The 21,649-nt window shown below is 39.6% G+C and overlaps 1 protein-coding gene across 2 annotated transcripts; it reads right to left on the bottom strand.

The window, feature by feature from the left end:
* Window positions 1–14,247: 14,247 nt before the first annotated feature.
* MMAA (metabolism of cobalamin associated A) lies at window positions 14,248–20,261 on the bottom strand. 2 transcript variants are annotated; one of them, XM_057376323.1, is made up of 7 exons: window positions 20,234–20,261; window positions 19,134–19,608; window positions 17,987–18,109; window positions 16,729–16,899; window positions 16,347–16,432; window positions 15,839–15,988; window positions 14,248–14,603 (listed from the first exon to the last, which is right to left on the bottom strand). In XM_057376323.1, exons 2-7 carry the CDS (start codon window positions 19,552–19,554, stop codon window positions 14,316–14,318), a joined length of 1,239 nt encoding a protein of 412 aa, XP_057232306.1. In that variant the 5' UTR covers window positions 19,555–19,608; window positions 20,234–20,261; the 3' UTR covers window positions 14,248–14,315. The 2 variants fall into 2 exon arrangements, with proteins under 2 accessions (XP_057232306.1, XP_057232305.1); XM_057376322.1 differs by lacking the exon at window positions 20,234–20,261 and having other exon boundaries at window positions 19,134–19,704.
* Window positions 20,262–21,649: the final 1,388 nt, after the last annotated feature.

Raw genomic sequence — 21,649 nt, 5'->3', positions numbered from 1 at the left:
TTGCAGAGGGTGCACCTCTTGTCGTAACAAGTTCCAATGTCATAACAAATTCAGATCAATTATCTTCTTCCAGTGTGAGACTGCCACCCCTCACATCATCTCATCTCAAGCTTTCTGAAAGGAACCTTCTGAAGACTCCTTTCCTGTAAAGAAAAAAGGAAAAAGCACTTTTACACCACCCAAGAACACAATATTGTCAGTCAAACCAAGTAAAATCTGACATCGTACACTATCCCAAGGATGCATTCAACTTGAAATCTAATGGCATCCTTGTTTACCCTTTCCTTCCTGGCTACAAATAGGACAGCCAATGAAGGAAGCTACCATCAAAGATTCCCTCCCACCTCTTTCAAAGGTGGATCTGGGAAATTAGGACAGTTTCTCTTGCTAATGCACAATGAAGCAYGTGCCAAAGCCAATCCAGTCTTCAGCTCATTACAGGGAGGACCGGACATTAGCAATAAAACTCTCCAGGAATGGAGAGGCAGGAGTTTGAGACTCTAATCAAAGACCTGTAGCAGAATTCTGAAACCAACACTTTCTCACCAGCAAGCTCAATATGGCTGTGCCCTGACAGAGCCTGCAGGTTATTTTGGACATGAGAGRTGTCAGAAAATAGATTAATGCAGCTTAACTGGGAAATGGGTAATGCAACCTCCACATCTCATAGGCTGGCCCTGAAGAATAGAAACTGTTTTTTTCTTAATTTATAAGRCATGGAAGTTAACCTCAAGGTACTTCTGTTTCAAACGTAGTTCTTCTTTCCTGATACCGATCAAACAACACTGTAATTGAAACCCACATCCTGAAAAGGTGAACAGCAGCCAGCCATACCAACTGCTCAGGGCATCTGCAGCCAATGATCTATCCTTTCCCTTGCACAAATAATATCAGAAGATGAACAGCTYCTTTAAAGTTATTATCCTTCCTCATCCCCTGCCTGCACATCTTGGTTTGTCTGTGCTCATATCATACACCCCCTCAACTACACARGATCTCTTTAACTCAAAATATGAATTAACATAATTACACTAAATATCACAGTGCAGCAATTTTTTAACACATCAAAAACATTATTTTCATTTTTTGCTGCAGGAAGAAACTGCAGACAACTCATGTCAGCAACCAGATTAAAACAAACCAGTCTTTCTGAACAAAAGCTGCTCTTTTGAGAGACTTGGGCTCATTCATTACCGCCAGATTTAATGGACTGCAGATTCCTCAGCTTTTGGGAAATACAATTTGACAGTTTGTAGAGGAAGATTGATTTCTATTTATACATATCCATAAATAAAAACTCCTTACTGGGGCATCAGCCAGTCAGATGCATGCTGTAAGTTCAGCATCTTTTGAAGAGAAACAGCCAGGATTTTGGAGAAGGGACTATAGTGTGGATCATTTCAAAGACCTTTGAAAGAGGTGGGAGAGAATCTTTATCAGCCTTTGCCAAGTCAGAAGACAGAGATGCAAACTTACAGTGTAAAGAAATGAAAGAGAAGTGCTTTGCAAAAGTAGGACTTCACCCTTAGTAATTAAAAGCATGGATTTCACCCCAGCTCTAGCAGCTCTCCATCTATAGAGAGAAATAAGGGAAAGGAGAACAATACACAACACAATTCACTCTGTAAATTATACAATACACCTTCATAAGAATCTGAAATATGAGCAGAAGGAAGCCTTGAGGGATGGATAGTTTCAGCAAAGACATATCACATAAACAAAGGATACCAAGGCAAAAAAAAAAAAAAAAAAAAAAAAAAGGAAAAAAAGAAAAAAAAAAAAAAAAAAAAGGTGTGTGTGGGATGATCCAAATGGATTTTAATCTGTATGGGCTACAGAAAACAGGTTTCCTGGCTAAAAGCAGTGCTTTGAACCACTTAACCACAAACAGGCCTCTTCAAAAAAGTTATGCCCTTAAAGCTATTTACACAACAGCTGGGACTCCTTATTTTGCCAGCCCTGCTTCTTCTCCAGCTACAAAACATTTTATATCCTCAGTAGTTCTTGCCCATTGCAAAGCAGTGGAAGAATCCTTGCCAAAAGAGTCAGAAATGCAGAACAACCCTGAAAGAAATGAGACCTGAGACAATTGATTTAGGACTCTGCTCACCATTCTGTTTAGCACGTTTTCTCTGGTTCTGAGGAGCCTGATATGCTTCTGAAGGACCACGGAGCAGTTTGACACATTGAGAAGGGGGAAAAAAGATGGTAACAAGTGGTTGTTCTTTTTACCTCAGCTGTAAATCTGAGCACAACACCCAGGGCACAGCATCAATTCCAAACAAGTGCAGGCAGATATACAATGTGCTGCTTGCCCTGATCAAGCCACAGAGCAGCACAAAAAAAATAAGGCTCTCTAGAAGACATAAAAATACTCAAATCAGTTGTAAGCAGGAGTTCAGTTTTAAGGAGGTCTAAACTCTCCTAACTCCAGAGAAACAACCCCGAGTAAGCCTACCCACAGATACCAAACAGAACCCATAGAGAAGATGCAGATTTCAGCTGGTAACRTGAGCATTTTTAAGGAGCATTTTGGTGCAGGAAGGCTAAAGATGAGGAAAAAAAACATATTCAAACCAGATAAAACTGATCCTTTGATAGGGGCAACATGATACTTATATCCTAGTGAGATTTTAGGAAGAAATAAAGAGGTTCTGAAGAAGCAAGACTATCCCCATGTGAACCATCCAGGAATTTTATAGTATGCAGTCTAATCACCAGTGCCACGATTGCTTTGCTCTAAGTCCAGCAGATCCAGTGATARACCACAAAATCCATGGGGTGTTTCATGCCATGCTTGGTATTTTAATCCTGTATGTTTTGACAGKTTTGTATGAGGGAAGTTGAGAACTGACAGCAACCCCCCAAGGTCCTGGAAAGGATTCATACCACAAAGAAGCACAAAGCCATCTGATGCCAGGAAACACAAACCACATAGACCTTGAAACCTCCCATTCTGCCACAAGAACTCAAGCTTCWCACTGTTCAAATGACAAGACCAGGAGCATGAACTGAGACACTCTTTAGAGAGATCATTTGTCTTTTTTTTATAGGATGTTTCACTCAGGTCTCTCTTGAGTTCCCTAGTAGGGAAGGCAGATGTAGTCAATGCTACTAATGTATCCATTAGTATTTACCTTGAATCATTTGGCATCAATCACAAGAAGGGTTTTTTTCGTCTCTCCTTGAAAGTGTACTCTTTTTCCTATGTGGGGCTGTTTTACTGTATCTGGCTGACTTGGTTATCAGGAAGAATRAAAGCAGGATGCCCAATCAAATACCAAACATCACTCAAAACCACYAACATTTACAATTCAATCTGATCAACCAGTTTCAGTTATGAAAACTAAACTGTGCTTGAAAAAAACCAAACCAAAACACACACAMAGGGGRAAARAAAGGCAACCAAACTTTAAAAAGTCCGCATCCACTGCAGGATAGTTAAAGAGATGAATYAGTAAAACAAAAACAAACTACTAGAAAAAAAATACCACAATTCACTATGGACAACAAGCTAGATAAAAGCAGGGAAYATTTACATTGCTTTTTCAAAGCAGTAGCTATTCTGACTGCTACCTCTGAGAATGAAACAGAGCAAGCTCTCCAGTGTTTTGACCTCCAGAAGGTCATGTTCACAAGTCAGTGACCGTAAGAGCCAAGCTGGCATTCCCAGTGCCCACAACAATAGATCCAATTACTTCAGCCAACAAGCATTAAAAAGCAAATGCAGCATATAAAGCTTACATTGCTTTGTTAATTGAAATACATATATCCACAGAAATGAAGATGAAAGGACAGCACCCATGCCATCTCTGTATACTGTACATGCTATGATTCTTAACTTTCCTCACACGTTTTGGCTTCCACATTTCTTCCACTTGTGTTCCCTGTTTGGAGATTCTTCACTCAAAGTCAAAACAAAATGAGACTGAATAAATTGATTCAATACCTATTTGCTTTATGAATGTGATTCTTCCCACTGTTATTCACTGCAATTCTTCAGAATTTGCTAAGACAAAATACCATTTTGTTCTTCTTTCAATTGCACATGCATAGATCTRGGTGCTTGGTGAAAAAATGAACTTGTTTCATACTTACTACTTTTGAATTTGCTGAATAACCCAGCAGGTCAAGTAATTCATTTTGCGAAGAAACTAAATCCTTCAGTAAGTACACTSCTGAAGTAAAAAAGTTCAAAGGGGATCAGCAGCATTTTATAAAAGGCAGATTAAAATAAAAATCTACGAGACCAAACAATAGCTACCAAATACCCCATCCCCAAGGTCACTTGAGAAACAGCTGGGACCAAATCTCAATGAAAACCCCTTCACAAGTATCAGCATCCTCTACCCTGTCCCACTGGGTGGGGATGGGKTTTGCCTTCTTCCCTGGGAGGCRTAGGGTCCTYACCAAACCTGACAGCACTGTGGGCTTCCATCCTTGCAGCTCAGCTCCAGCACTGCCAGGTATGATTGCCACCAAAATTCTGTCACCTCTACATTTTCCTCAGGCGGACAGAGCTCTGCTCAGTGGCATCCAAGCGGCAGAGGAGCTGTGCTGACCTGAAAGGTAAACTGGATATTGCAGTTTAATGTGGCTGCTAGTGAGGAGGCTTTTCATACCTACTTAGTAAATGTCCCTATTTACTTCAAATAAAGCTGAGTTAGAGAAGCCACAACAAAAATACCTATCCAGAGTATAGAAGACAAAACCAAGTGTGAAAGTGATACTGCTGCAGAAAAATATTATGTAGCCCATTTTGCAAGGTTGCTAAATTATGTATTGCTAAGGGCAGTACGCAGTGACCTATTAATACATCTAGAGCCCTTTGTTGCCCTATTATCAATAACAAACCTTCTGCTCTATTTTGGGAAATGACCTTTCTCCACAGTGTGGTGTAGCACAAGCCAGGAACCTCCTGAGCTGTAATTCCAGCTCCACCATTGACTTGCTGCATAGTGAGGGAAAGTTGCTTTAACCTCCCCGGTGCTGTTTCTTTTTCTGTGAAGTCATAGTGACACTCGCCTCCCTCTCAGCTCAGTGGAGTGCCTTACTAAATCCAAATATTTGAGCAGAGCTTTGAGGATGCAAAATGCCAGATCAGTGTGACACACTGCTGCAGCTGCTTAAGGATTTTAACAAAGCAAAAATTCAYCTGCAGCTGGAAGAACATATTGTCCAGAACTACAAGACTCTTTTCACAGGTGAGAATTTATAGCCACCAGCTTTAGGCTACAAATCACCACCCAGTAATATTTAACTTGTCAGTATTCTCAAGCTAGAGTTTCTTTCTCWGCTCGCAAGAAAGAAAATCTCAGAACCTGGTCCCACCTACATGGCAGCAGAATTCAGGGTAATGTTAACAACCCACAYAATGGTAAAGGATACACCTAAAATAACAGYGTGCAGGGAGCACAGGRTGAGAATTACTGGGACGAGAGGAAYGCACRGTGGATACTGAGTTTATGCAACCTGGGACATTTCAAATGTCAAAAAAAAAAAGTTGGGTTATAGGAAGTTTCAGAGATTAAAAAAATAGAGCAGAGAGAGCAGAGACTGTAACAACATGAGCTCTCTCTCTCTCTAAATAAATAAAAGTCAYGACTAAATGAAGTCATTCTGAAAACATGAACTATTTCATTTGCTTTGGCAGAATATTCCCAGGCTTAACCCCCTCAAGTTGCAGGAACAGGTGGAAAACACAAATTACAGGAACATACKAAGCACACAGTAAAACTACAGGAAGGCTACATTCCCAACTTAGAAAAAAAACAATCACATAACTCTTTTCCAAAGGGCAGAGATCAATTTGCTTTCAACTGCTCACTTCTCTCCTGTGTTGTTACAAAAGAAAAGATACCATCAATATTTGAGRGTTCTCTAATAACTCTTTTTAATAATTTACCCAACAGTTTCCAAATAAAATTTACTTTGTGGCTTGAAACCCATCCTCCTAGAGGAAATTCCATTTCAATTAAATTGTAATTGACAGCACAACTCAAATTCCTACATCTGCATCCCTAATTCTTCAGAAATGAGGTGTGTTTCACAGCACAGAAGATTTAACCTGAAAGCCACACCACCACACCTATATTTATGTGAGAAAGTACTCAGGGTGAGCACTATTCTTCCATCAGGATGATCCTCAAATGCCCTCAAAAACTCCTTAACTATTATTTAAAAGCACTTTGTTTTACAGACAGAGAGCAATACATTTGGCATGGATATTTAAGCTTGACATGATTCAAGTTTATAAGAATTAAATTACAGCAGCTATTGAAATCCATGTTTGAATTTAATATTTAATATGCCTCTACTGACAGATTTCATTTACTCATCCTGATTAACAGTGCCCAGAGACTGCTTTTTCACATTTTTTAGACYGAACTATGGCCAAATTTTAGCCCTGAGGTGGGGCACAGGCATCCTTAAGGCAGCAGAGCTGCCGAAGGGCCGAGWGCTGCCATACAGCACCATCTAAGGGCTCTCCATAAGTACTGCTGAAGGGATGTATGGAATGAGACCTATGGACTGGATTGTGGATGCTCCCAGCCAGCTGACAGCTCACAGGCACACTCACTGCCCTTACACCAGGTCACCACAGCAAAACTCTCTGAGCAACTTTTTCCTCTGTGAGTCTCTGTTACTGATTCATCAGGAATCATCTGGAAAACGAAGTTACCAAGGAGCTGCYGGAGGAATAATTTTCAGAATAATAAGATTTACCTCTGTCATCGGCAGCAATTTGTTTCTCTCTRTGGCAATCCCTTAGCATGCAGACAAGGTGGTTTATCACTGTAGATTAAGCACAGGAGGAGAAAATGTTATGGCTTCTAGATTTAGAAACTGAAAAACAAGAGGAGCTTTAATTCTATACATCTTGTGCAATATTTAAATCTCTATTTCAGCTTTTCCAGACAAAATTTTTTTCACACAAGTCTTGCTCATGGAAATATCTTCTTCTGGAGTGGTTTTGTGATGCAACCTACATGAGGAAATACCATACTAACCTGAGGATCCACTTAGCCCAGTCTTAATCTCAAGGAACAAGCAATAAAGAAAAAAAAATATTTTAAACCAAAAGTATTCAAACTGTTCCACAGAAATGTACTTGCATGTTAGATGTTCACTAAGGTTCAATGTTCAAAAATTTAGATGAGAGAAATTCAGACTAGACTAATTTACACGCTCTGTGTCTGTCTCCACAGCAATGTTTTCTGAGATGAAAGAATTGGCAAAGAGCCAAATAAGATTATTTTAATTATCCCAGTTTCCTTCTGAAATCTCCTGTCTCATTGCATATGAAGTCTACCACCCCAAAAATGGAAAACTGTCCCATCTAGCAGGAAAAACCTCAGGCAGCCTATATTCTAGGACTTTATTCCATCATGTGTAGGCATATGCTCCAGTGCTGACCTCTCCTGACCTCAGGGTTTGGAGAATCAGCAACATTTCTAATATGGAGGAACTGTGTGTGGTGAGAATGAGTGTCTGGAGCAGCATCTCCAGCTAAACTGAAAGCCACATGCACCATGCAAGACATGAAACTGGGACTTCCAACACATCATTGTTCAAAATTAACTGTTTAATATCAGTACAGAAATAAAGGAGTTAGTGGCTTTTAGTGGCACTGGTGCTGACAGTGGCTGTGGTCTRCTCCACTGTTGCAGGTGTGGAAATGACAGTACTAAAGAATCCCACATAAAAGACTTTCTTGTTTATAAGAATGCCACATTCTAATGCAGAGTGAAAAGTGAAGGATAACAATATTTGAAGTCTAAAACATTAATTTTCAAATCTAATCAGTTTTTATTGCCACTGCACACAAAGAACCAGTCTGGTTATAAGYGCTGCCTTGTAGCACTCATAAACAACAAAATATTTTTTTACTTTTACTGAAACTGTATTTAAAAGCTTATTGATCTTGACCAGAGTTCCCTACTTCTCCTGTAAATCAGAAGTTAAGAACATGGCTTCAGCCACTTGCTTTGAGTCATGCAGATATCAAATACTAGCAGCTGTTGTGCAGTGAAGACAGACAAATCATACACACAGCTCAAAATAAAGAAATYCTGTTTGGGTGAACACAATTTACTCTGTTTAGCAAGCAAGAGCATGAGAAGTCATTCCCCTCAGTCTCAGACAGCCGTCAATTTCCAGGTATATCATTTTGTTAAGATTCATGCAATATAAAAAAAMCAACAATATTTGCAACATGATTCACATTCCCATTTGCTGATTATTTTATTTGGTTGAGCTGTGCCAGATACCACACACTTGTCATACTTTTGACATGGCACGTAGGGCAGAAGTGAATGCCTGCAGAAGTTTCTTGTGCAGCTGCTTGTTCTGGAATGAATATCTGATTTATCTGATCTTGATTATGCAATTACAGCAATATTAGTCCTCTCCATGCATTTTACAAGATTGGGATAGCTGAACAACAGAGTTGCTCCTTAAACTTCAAAAGAGGAGGGAYACCAGAGCACGACAGGCTTGTGAAACACATGCTGACCTTTTAATACATTGACCTGTAATGCTCTGAAAAGCTACCAATTAACAGAGGGGAGAAGTCAGTAGAGGAGGTGAGAGGGGAGAAAGGAGAAAAGCAGCACACTGACAAGGCATCATTTACCACCTAATGTTCACAAATGTACAGGTGGCTCAGGATAACTTTCTGGCAGAAAAAGTATACAAATACTCAGCTGTTTTTTCACTCAGATATAGGAGTAAAAGACCAGCATCTGAGCAACAGTGAAAGCTCCATCTAAGCTTCCGATGTTGTAAGGCACATTAATTSTTGCAGCTTCTGGTGTCACTAAAGAGCCTTTGTCCAGTCAACTAACAATTTACAGTTTAAAGTTAAGGTGAAATGAACAACTTATTCCTTGCACTTATTTTACAGGCTTTGCCAGATTTGATCAGATAAAGGCACATATTCAGTGCAGATCCTTAAACATATTCAAACACATTCAATGTCTCTTCTAATTTAGTTTGTGAAATCCCTTGTAAAAGATGTAAACCAAGAAATTCTTAGCACCCTAATTTCCCTTTCCTCTATGGATTAATTTGCCTACTTCAACATACTAGGAAGGCTTGTTTAAACAAGACCTTATTGTGATGGCTGAAGTTTGTTTCTCCTTCCCTGAGAAGAGGGTCTGACATCACAGTCTGGGAACCAGCTCAGCTCTTTTTCCTGAAAAGAGGCAGGATACCTCTTAGCATAGTTGACTTCTCTGTATTTCCCATCCTCCACGTCTTCCTTTTTCTAAGATTTGAYGAGAGAGACAAAGAGGAGTAAAGGGCAAAGGTAACCAAGAGGTCAAGAAGAGACGTTTTCCCTCAGACACTGCTAACAAGGCACAGCACAGGAGTTTCACACGACTTCAGAAACCCTTGTTCTCCRCTGGTGAGCTCCGTCCAAGCCCGGGTTCACCGAGGTTACAGGAAAAGAAAAGGTTGTACTTTTGTTGATCAACGCTGCTAAGCAACAAGTCATAAAAACCAACATCACTCTTGTCTTCTGCTGGTTGCAATTAGAGAACTACAAACAGGATCACAGATCCAGGGCTGGGAGAAAACCTTTAGCAGTGTGTGTGTGTGTGCACTGCTCCGAGCCACACAAGCCTGTGCAGTATCTTCTCATTAGACATACATTCCGCATCCCCAGCCATTGCAGCCTGCACAGGGCAGGTCAGCCCAGGCCTCTGAAGTCGTAATAGCCTTTGGGTTCTCACAGGTTGTAATCTTTAGGTTGTAGYAGTCACTTTCAATTGAAGAAACAAAGCAAAAGTCTTGTCAGTCCCTGATTAACTTCATGAATATTTGAGTCATGTTAAAAGGCGGATAACTAAAGCTTTTACAGGCTGCTCTACCAGTGGAAAAGATGTAAGAGGAAATGAAGACATAAGCAACASAAATACTACTTTGCCTTAGTATTTYAAGGAAAAATACAGGAATCTTATCATGCATTCTGAAAGGTGAAGCTTTTAACTTGTTACAAGTAAACAATCATTTACTCAAACTACAACAGCTTCTAACTATTCCCTATTTAGAGCATAATTTCAAGCAAACACACCTGGTTATGAAGGACAAGAGTCAGATCAATCCTACACGACATACAAATCCAAAAGTCAGGAAAGGGAGCTGAATTTGTCATTTTTGTAAGCTTCACACAGCAAACACTGTGGGACACATGAGTTTCTGTGGCTTCGCAGTGAATTATCCAAGAAAATTCTTATGCTCCCTTGGGAGGAAAGAATAGAGAAAAAAAGGCATTCTTCTTGCTGCTTTATAATGTACCTTCTCTATAAACGGTCATGAATGTCAGCTCCTCTTTTCCTTCCTTGCTCATCAGCTGAACCACACCTTATGGTATATGACAGGAGGGAACAGAGTCYGTCTGTCCTTCCTGTATATCCTTCCATTCTAAGTATGTACTCTAMTTGCTTAGAAGTTTTTAATTTTGAAATTTTTATCTCAGTTTACAAATGTTGATAATGTTCCATTATGGGGTAGGTGGGTTACTTTTAAATAACKTTTAAATAAACCATAAGGAAAATGACTGGTTTTCAGAAGAGGAATACTACTGCTAGTCAGTTTGTGCACTGATGATTGTCCAAATTTTAAGTTTCAGGGAACRTGCTAACTTTTCCTTAAATACGTTCTTTATCAACTTTTGTTCAATCAATCATCAAATTATAAATGTTTTAGAATAATCCAGCAGGAATAGTCACAGAAGCATTAAGTTYKGTGAAAATGTTTTTCTYATTTTAACTCATGGATAATGTTATYTATTCACTGTGYATCTATGCAGGAGGAACAGAGMACTCTGAATAARAAAAGGGAAAATAAGTATGTTTGCACCAGTACAGAGCAGGTCAGTAATTGAATCTTACCACATTAAGAAAACTTTAGGAAGGGGACWTCATACCATTAAGAAAATTTTTCTTTGTATTCATTAGCTTTACTCAATTCCCATTTCCCAAAATCTCAAATGGCCAACACAYTGCAGATTTCAAAAATAAGACATATTTGTGAAGATAAAGGATGAAGAAGAATGCACAACAGGAAGTAATGCATTCACAGAAGGCGAGGGCAGATTAGATATCACAGGAAAGTTTTTTATTACTTAAAGCACGACATTACAACAGAACAGTAGTCAAGAAGGGGTCACTGGGTCCTGTCACTGAAAACAGAGAGATTAGATATGAAAGGAATAAGTCACACCAAGAGCATGAACTTGTTAAGAGCATTTTTTCAACCTTAAGTAACATGGCTGTAAATATACGTGGGGCTCAGAGTAAAGACTATTGAACTGTAACCCTTACACTYACTGACCTGTTTCAGAGTCCTGGGTAAATCACTTGATCTCATCACACTTGTTTTTTCCAGCTGTGAAACACCAGCAACATCTATTACACAGGGACTTGGGGAGAAGTTTCACACTTACAGACGACTGCAAAACTTCACAGGAAACAAGTTTGTGTATTTGAAGAGTTTATTCCTTACCTCCCACACTCATTTGTCTAACAGTTTATCATACCTCCAGCTACAAATTTCATCTTGCTGTTGKCTTCTCGTGAAGTAACATTATTTTCCTATAGTATTCTGCAATAGCTGTGGGTTTAAGTGTTAAACATGAGAGCAGCTTGACAACTCTAGAAACTAAGAATATGTCAACATCCTACTCAACAGATTTGTTTACTATCTTTTTTTCAGAAGCTGTTTACTTGAATAACAATATTTTAATGCATTTTAGCCAACTTAATCCCACAGAGCTAGAAATGATGAGCTGGAAATGTTCTTCCCTATCTTGGGACATACTGGATTGTTTACTGAGATGTAGCCTACCAGCTGAAGCTCTGCAGTCCTTCTGAAGACAATGCATTTATCCAGCCCATGAGAACACAAACAAAACTGCACAACTGATTGAACAGCAGTTGGCTCCAAAACACATCACAGCAACATTTTACAGGCTATAAAACAAACTATTCAATCCTCACATGGAAGGCTCAGTTCACAGTTTGCACACTATAGCTTTTCAGTTTGGTAGGGGTATCACTGAAAAAAAAAGCAGGGACCCTCATTTACCATTTCATTTTCAAAGACCCTTTTCAACAAGGGTATTTCTGCTTAAGCATGAGGCACAACTGAACACATGAAGAAGACAAACCTGGTTTTCATTTATGGCTCTGCTTTAAGATGAAAATGCAGTTCGAAGAACTAGCTTAGGCCATTGCACTTCTGCTAGGAGTTCATTAGCAAATTAACAATACTTTAAAAGAAGCAACAAAATGAGAAAATAATGATAGCCCATGGCTTGAATAGATCAGCAGATTTGCATCCAGAAAACAAATACTGAACAAGTTGTAAAACATATTCTGCTTGCAAAGTTTAAACAAAGCTGCAGGTTCTATTTTATTTGCTTGGCAGCTCATGTCTAACAGACAAGGAAAACAGCAGTCCCTGACAGAAGAAGTAACAGCCATAATAAGGGCTTGATCTAACAGATAAACACAAATGAGGTCACCTCAAAAACTGCCACCTGAAACAAATGGACTAACAAAAAGTTGAGAACTCACCAGTYAAAATGCTGCTGCTCTCATTAATTCACTTTCCACCTGACTGTCATTTCTTCTACACAGTACCATAAGATAGTCAATATTTAAAGCTGAAAGGACACAAAGGACACAAGACATTGCTTTTGGTTTGGGGCAGTCTCTGTCATCTTCAATAGAGGCTGTTTAAATAAAAAAGAAACTGTAAGCACTAGATTTCTCTCACAATTCAGCACGGTTATAACAAAGTCACTGCGCTTCTGCCTCAACATACATTGCTTCTGCTGCTTCTTTGTAACTGATTGAAGCAATCCCAAAGCACTGATTAAGAAACAGGAATAAGCAGTCAGACCTTGGAAGTTCTGACAATTTGTTGTGGTGAAAACCACTAATACCAGCTACACCATCACAAAATTTCTTATCAAATAAATGCCTCCACTGTATGACCCCTAAAACACAATGCCCTTTCTTATTTCTCTGCAAACAGTGCTTAGCAGGAAAAAGTTGAGAACATGATAAAAAACATACTGGGGGGGGGATGGCAAATGAAGAAAAACAAACACTATGAAGATAAAAAAGGATTTAAGTAACCCAATTCACTACTATACTGGAATTGGGTTGCCAGAAGCCACACAGGTGAAACTGAGGTAAAGTCACCATACCTTTTATACACATGTCCAGAGAATCAAAACTGTGAAGATAATAATTTCCAATATATTTATTAAAAATTAATTAATCTAATCACAAATTCTCCTATTTTACTGGTTTTATGATGAGGTCTCAAAAAATCAGCACTTTTCCACTTTATCCTTCACATTTAGAGGTACCAGATGAGCTCGGCTTTCTAGATCACGGCTCAGGAAAATGTTTCCTCCAGATTTTGTTGAAGGGAAAATAAAAAATAAAAGTGCTTTTGGTTGGAAGCAGTCATGTCTTCTGCAAGAGAAAGAGACAAAATACCAAACACAACTGGCTGTTCTGTTTGAATCCAAAAAACATAAGTCACACAGAAAACCACAAAACCCTTTTAGAGATAAATTACTGTATTATAAAGGCATTTTCTATTAAAACAKCATGGGTAACATTTGTTCCATCTGATGTCTGCATTTAAAAAAATATTAAATAAATTTTGCCTTTTATTAAAACATCTATTTTGAAACTGGGATAGTTAAAATTCCCTTCTCCYACTGCACAGTGTATAATAACTAACTACAGCTTCCAAAGAGGGACCAAACACCACTATGTTCTATTTATATATATACAATTTATTTAAAACTAAGACTGTGGTCAGATGCTGTCAGGCAGTCCAATGTTCTTGCTGTCACTCAAGGTGAGGAAAGAAAATGCAATCTGTTCTGGCAACAGCTGATGCTATATTAGAATGGAAAGCTGCAGTGTCAACTGCTCTGAGATGACCCCATAGCCAAACCCTGCACCACCACAAACTTTACTCTCTGCCCTCCCAAAACCAGTCACATTTTCACACGGCCATACAGTTTATATCAACGGATCTATGACATGGACAAATACAAGATCTGGAAATGTACCTTCTTCCAGTATAGTGTGTAGTGATCTCTGAATGAGTGTTTGGATTTGAGATAATCACTGCATATACAGAATTCTTTTGCAGAGTACTGGATAGGTATTCTAGTAATGTCTGCTGTAGTAAAACATTTGAATCCACACATAGAAAAAGTGTATTTAATGTTCATTTTAACATAAAGCACTTATCAAGAACAGAGTAGAAAACAATGCTTAGAGACCATCTTTGAATGCTTTCAGTAGCAGGTCGGCTGCCAGTCCAGGAGACAGGACTCCACTAAGAACTTTTTCTTCCARAAGTGGGATCTTATCCTTGACAGCCAAGTGACTCCGGAAATGCTCCAACATGTTTTCTTGGATGAGGTTCCACATCCACACTTTCTGCTGTTTCCTCCGTTTGGCAATCAGCTCGCCACTTGTGAGCATGAGGTCACGGAACTCGGTCATTTTATCCCACATATCTGAGATCCCTTCTCCAGTTTTGGCAGAGATGCGCATTACCTGTTGGATTCAGAGGAATTTTTAAAAGCCAATTTAGCTACTGGCCTTGAGGCCTCAATTACTGGATCAGGTAGATTGCATAGAAATTAAGAAATGTGTGAGGGAAGGCTCCTTCATGAGGCTCTAAGCATTTCTGTGCCTCTTCTTCCCACCCCCGTCTCCCCTCAAAAAAATTTGGATTCTACAGACCTTGAGATCCACAGTACTTGGCCTAAATAAGCCTTGTCCAGCTGTTTTTATAATAATTTTTAACAAGTCCTTTAGCTAAAAGGACTGTTCTTTTATTTAAATGTAGAGTTAAGTGCATACTGCAGTAGCTATTCTTTTGCACTTAAAATAWGCCAGAAATTAGGTATTTTGACTATTTTTTCGCCTTTGCTTTCCAGATTAGGAATTMATTTTGCTAACAATACTTCAGACATCCAGCACAGTCCTTCAAACTGAACAGTCTGTCTGTAAAATGCTTCTCTCTCTTCCAACACCTACAGAAGAAAGGTTAAGCCTCAGGCAACCCAGCTGATTTAAACTCAACTTAATGGGTCAATTTCAATACCAGGATAGAGCAAACCTCCATCACAGACAGATTTGTATAAATAAAGGAAGTGAGTGTGCATGCATGTGCTTATTCTACATACACGTATTAAAAATTAGTACTGAATCTTTTCCTTAAAAATCCACATAACCCTTCAGTAGATAAAATACAKCTGAAGACCCACAGGATGAGAATTCCAATTATTTAGACATCTTCATTATGTGATAAATGAAAAAAAATTAAACCAATAAAGAAAACACATKAACTAGTGAAACAACAAAAATAATCACAGGCTTCTGAGTCATAAGAGGGAGAGAAGTAGGTTAAGGGACATTTTAAGTTAGGCAAAAGCAAGTGAAGTTTTTACCATTCCTGTGGACAGTAAAAGGTCTACCAGTGGTGAGACTGTAGCTCAGGGCAGAAGTCCTGGGGAGSAGGACAGTGTTTCATGGGGCACACCTTAAGATCAGAGGTGAAGCATAAACAGCAGCAATCACATCTCAAGCACAGAGTGAGACTAAAGAACCAAATGCAATTTTTATAAAAGGGCCCAGGGAGACTAGGACAGCTAGATCAGATGGTATCAATCCTAACTCATCCAGCACTTTTTCTGAGGGTAAAAAATACAAAAAAACCCCAAACACACCACCAAAACCTAGGCCAGACCCAAAGAGCCCCACAAAACWCATTGAAGTGCACAAACCTTTGGCCTCCAAACCTTCGAGCGCTTGCGAAGCAGCTTCATAGCACTGATGTACTCAGCCTGGATTCTCCTGGCAGGCACAACTAAATCACCATCAGCCTTATTGATGGCAACRAGATCTGCCATCTCAATGATGCCCCGTTTGATGCCCTAAATGCAACAGGAAGAGAAATCAGGAGCACCCAGAAGAGCTGTGACATGCTGATTCATCACAGAAAGCAGATCAAAATGCTTCCTTAGTTTCTMGTTTTCTCCACAAAAATATCTATAACTAGTAAACATGTCAAAGTTAAGCCACAGAGTATTAAAAGTTTACATCCTAGTAATCTTCTGAATCAGGGCAGTTTACTCTGCAATAATAAATTAATTACATTGAACGGACTTAGTTAACAGCAGTATAACAGACAAAACATTTTGATATGGACTTTCTGCTCAGATCCTATATACTGAATTTAAGTTCCTCTTTCTAGTCCCCAGATAGTAATCAGCAAGAGAAACAGAAAAATACCTGTAATTCATCTCCACCTGCAGGTGGTAGCAGTAATATAAACATATCAACCATATCAGCCACAGCAAATTCTGACTGTCCAACACCTAAAAAATTAAATTCAGAGTTTACCATTTACTACAAAGTTTCAGTCACATTAATGACAGTAATTATGACCGATCCCAATAGTGTCCCATGAACAAATCCCACTAATAAAACAAAGACAACAGAAGTGCAATAGTTTTGTAAAAGACATACAGGACTAGCAAAAACAAGCATTCATATTCAACCAGTGACCATGTACAAAAACATAGGCAAAATAAAGGAAGAAAGTGTGCAATTATTAGCACACCTTACTTTCATACCACACCAGGACAATTARAAGAAAACCCTAAGCACATACCTACTGTTTCCACAAGAACAACATCGTAGCCTCCTCCTTCACACAGCAGAATGGCCTCATTTGTGGTCCTTGTGACACCTCCCAGTGTCCCACTGGTTGGAGATGGCCTGATGTATGCATTCATGTCTCTTGACAACTCAGTCATCCGTGTTTTATCACCCAGAAGAGAACCTTAAATGTTYAATGTTAAATTATTTCAAAAGTGCAACACAGCCAAACTTCCCCTTCTCCCCATCCCTCACTAATAAATGAGTGATCAAAAACAGATGTCTTGGGCACAATCAGTCAAATCAGAATATCCCAGTCATAGTTGATCCAGACTTTGCTGCAGAGTAGGACGCTACTGCCTGGTTATTCCACCTGTCAGAAGCTGGAAAGGCTTGATAAGCAGACCTTAGTGCTACCAAACATGACAAATTTGTGCTAGGTCAGAATGAATTCAGCAACTCCTGAACAGGTTTTTGAGGTCTGTACACATTAGGCCACACAGCTAAATCCTGTCTGCTCCTGTCCAAAGGGAAAAATCTCTGCATTATCATTCTGATACGCCTTGATGGTGTATTTTTCGATTTAAGAGAGTTGATATGTGTCTCTGCTTTCCTTCTATTCAAACAAACCGTAAATCAGATTCAGCGAGATCTACACACACAATGCAYTCCAAAAGATGAGAGATGCTCAATTCTTCCAACTGGTGCAGTCTTGTCACATTTTGCTATTCTGTTGTTGCATCCTGAAGGCATGCATTCAACACAGTCTGTCTTAGCTCCACATCATTGCAATGGTGTAGTTATTTTCTTCATAAATAGTTACATATTTCTAACAGCACAGAAACTGGAAAAATTAATGATGCTGCCTGGCAGCTGCGCATTATGAAAAGATCAAAATCATGATTGTGTTAATTGTATCAGACACACCACAAATCAGGCATGGTCAGCCTATAATTTCCCCACAGTTTTTTATTGGAGAGTTACAGATTACTGTAATCAGTAATCCTGCACAACTCTGAAGAAATTCAAATTTAGGAAAAAAAAAATGTAAGGCAACATTTGCACACTGGAAAAGAGGAAATCTGAAAGAATTACAACATTTATACCTCTTTCCCTATTTTAATCACACAGGAAATAAATGAAAACTTGATTTGGTTTTTTTTTATATTTCATTGTTATAGGCCCCAGATTTTGTTCCRCTTGGCCCAACGAGATACTTCTGTAGTTGACAAGGTATTAGAAACCTRACTCAAACTTTAATTCACACTCACCACCACTTGTACTAGAGGAAGGGTCTACAGCCAACACAGASACTTTGTGTTTTCTTTCTGTAAGCATCTTCCCAAAGCATTCTATGAAGGTYGATTTTCCAGCACCAGGAGGACCAGACAACCCTAGATAATCATATTAGGAAGAAAAAAACATTTTGTTAGTCGAATAAATAATATACCTCACAAAGACCATCAACAATAAGTTGGTAACAATTCATACTTTAATGTATCACAACGAAGGCAAACAAAAGCTACACCAAAACTACAAAGCAGTACTTTGGCTCAGCCAACACAGCAGCACTCACTTCACCACTCTCATTCTACCCACACCAACATAATATTGGGTTTATCCACATCTATTTCCTCCTCTCCAAAAAAAATTACTTACAGTGTATGAATTACACTTCAGAACTTTCAAAATGTTATATACTAGAATTGGTTTTTTCAGATTCACTGTAAAAAACACTCCAAAAGCAAAAACAAGGCCTTACCTTGAAGAGCTGTTCTTTCCAAGAAATGAGGCCATTTATTTGCAAGTCAAACAAACTCAGATTAGCATCATTCCCATGCCCCAGCTGTTTTTTTAACTACCTTTATACAGACATGAGAGATGACAGCTGGGCATGACACAYTAGTAGTCCATCTCTTTGTAAAGAAAAAGTATTTTAGAGCTTACAAGAGAAGCAGGTTCAAGTCCCCTTCAGCTGAAAAGTGGGCTGCTTTAAAGAAAGGCCAGAAACCGGGAAAAAACCAGGTGATTTTCCTTCAACAGACTAAAAAGCAGATTCAGGAAGTATTCAAGAAAACACCTTCGGGAAAAGACCACGTCTGCTTGACTACATCTTTCCCTGTCTAAGTGTAGATAACATCTGCATCAATCTGCAAACTACCTAATGTTTCAGCTTATAACRTTTACAAAAAGCACCCCAAATAACACAACCCCAAAATGCAACAATAGTTCTAAAGTATTTTCAAAAGCGTTTTTCATCTTGAGCCATAATTCCACTGGACAACAGTGGTAATCTAGATTGGTTATAACCACAAAAAAAACAGCAATCCAAGACAGATCACAAACAACAGCGATAATAAAAGGTGAAGACTGCAATTATATGTAAGCAACTACTAAACAAGACATAAAAGGACTAACCCACTCTAAAGGCAAGTGGCTTTCCTTGATTTAACTTTTCTTGTTCCCTGTGGTAGGATAATACCTTCTGAAGGAGCACCTGGGCTACTTTCTTCTTCCGACTCTGAGTTGATTCTATAAGGGTAATGGCTTCAGCTAAGCAGGCTCTATGACCCTGGATTAGTCCATTGTAAAGTCTGTCTATGAGTCTGTGCTCTCTGTCAGAAAGTTCCTCTGCTTGCTGGTCAGGGGCTGTTTGCTGGCACAGCTCTCTCCTCAAACCATTTGATGAACAAATCCATTTTGTATGACAGCGGTGCGCTGGCCCAAGAGATTCAACGCCCAGGAAATCTGCTCTGGAAGCAAAGTGAAAGTTYGTGAAGTAAGTTCTTCTGGAAAAATAACAACGAGGGAACCTCAGCAGCAAAGAGGGSATCTTCATCTTGTTTGGAATTAAGAAGTACCAGAGTTGTCAGTTCACTTGYTTGCAGACACCCTAAAAAGAAGGAAAAACATTTTTACTTTCTGCAAAGCACTTGTGAGGCCTCAAGTGAAATTTATGCACACTGGTGATCATCAGCTTTCATCTACACCTGCTGCCTTGAATAAAAAAAAATGGTAGTTCCCTTTCCCTGTTAAACAGACACACTAAAAACAAGCTATAGAATCGATAGCAGAGCATTTCTTTATTATTATACTACATAAATAAAAATGTCATTTTGACAAATAAGCAGATGAAAGTACTTTTAAGTAAGCTTCTGCGAGCACACGCAGCACACTGCAAATCTAGGCACAATCAATCCCTATGCTTACGGAAATGACAGTATATTCTAGTTTGACGGCTGCGGGGCTATTCTGAACACTTATTCGGGATTAAGAGGTTTTTACACTTATTTACAGAAAAAAAATTTGTTTAAGAAGGGGAGGWGGAGCAGAGTTCAGACTCAACACTYAGCAATAAACTGAAGGAGCCGCAGCCTCCCCGAGGCGCCCGGGCGGCCCCAGCCCCGCTCCCGCTCCGCCGCCTCAGAGCGGGGCGGCCGCCGAGAGGGGATGAGGGCACGGGAAAAGCCACCTCTCCCCGCCATTCCCRGCCGCTCCCCGCCATTCCCGGCACCTACCGGAGCCGCCCCGCTCCGCCCCGGGAAGTGACGCCCTCAGGCTGAGCCGGAACGCGGTGCCCGGCAGGGAAAGGGGCGCAGGGGAGGTGTGGGGTGTCTCGGGCGAGGCGCTCTCCTGCCATCCTGCAGCCCTCTGAGCGGGGTCTCACGGCTCAGGTCTGCCCCTTCCATGAGCACGGAGATTTCCATGGCCACAGGGTCAGGCTCCCTGCCGCGGCCGTRCAAGGAAAGATGTTACAGATCACCATTTCTTCCCTGAAGTCTTGGCAGCGTCCACTCTGAATTCGTGCATGGCCATTCACTAGTCCCACCACTTCGTTTTATAGACCAAGAAGGAAAAAGAAATGTTTAAATCCCCACCTGCGTTTATTAAATCACGTTTATTTTCAGCCTTTATTTTGCCAAGTTAAACCATATTGAAAGTTCCCTGTCATGAAATGTTGGTTTATTGTGGGGTGGGGRTTGTTTCACTTCCTTTCTTATTTTTAAAATTATTTCTCCATCTTGCCCTCCCCTTTGTACACCTCTTCTTGCTAAAGTACTTATTCTTGTTAAAGTGCTTATAAATTTACATTACATAAATGTAAATGTACAGAATCCACCGGCTGAGCTGTTCCCAGTGCCTGGCACTGTCCTACAAAGATTTTTACAATGCCATCACACGGGCAGTGAAAATGATGGACTGTGCAAAATAGTGAAGGTTTTGTTCTGAACTGCTGGATGCATGATTTAACCTCACTGCTGTCCAGAAGGTTATTATACAGAGAGACCTGAACACTCTTCAGAACTAAGAGAACATGCAATTTTGTGTCCCTGGGATACAGCAGAAAGAGAGAAGTACCTTTCAAAATAGCATTGTGAGGTCTTTCTGTTTAACCAGATCTTCTATTCACCAGAGTTAGCRTGAATCACCAAAATCTCTTCATTAACGAGCTTTCTAAAGCTCTCTGTTTCACTTGCACCTATGTAGTACATCCCCACTATTATTTTAATAACAGCAGAAACAAACAAACAAACAAAAACAAACAAACAAAAAAAAAGCCTTTCTACTACTGCTTAGTTGATCCTTCAGTTTATGCCACTTTGTGTTCTCCCAGCTTGAATACTTTTGTTGGTGACCTCGATGAACAGGCGTGCAAAATTGCACATTTCATCAATGGTGAAGAGGAGAGGGGATTGTTCAGTCCTCTGTCTATGATAACTTTGTGGACTGGAATAATAGGAATGAGATTAAAGCGTGCACTCAGCAGYTCAGAACAAAACTGCTGCTCTTTTATACAGCCCATCAGTTGTAGTGCCAATCTGATATGGCCACAAACAGGCATGTATGTGCTTTAAAGTAGTCTTTCTGCAAGAACTGTTTTCAAGACTTTGCACACTGGTGAGGTCTGGAAATCCACATTGCTCAAGTCACCT

This window comes from Malurus melanocephalus, unplaced genomic scaffold (genome assembly GCF_030028575.1).
Source record: "Malurus melanocephalus ecotype Western Australia unplaced genomic scaffold, MMel_1.1 scaffold_277, whole genome shotgun sequence".
NCBI lineage: Eukaryota > Metazoa > Chordata > Aves > Passeriformes > Maluridae > Malurus > Malurus melanocephalus.
The sequence above is the reverse complement of the archived record's forward strand: the minus strand, read 5'-3'. Positions and strand labels throughout refer to the sequence as shown.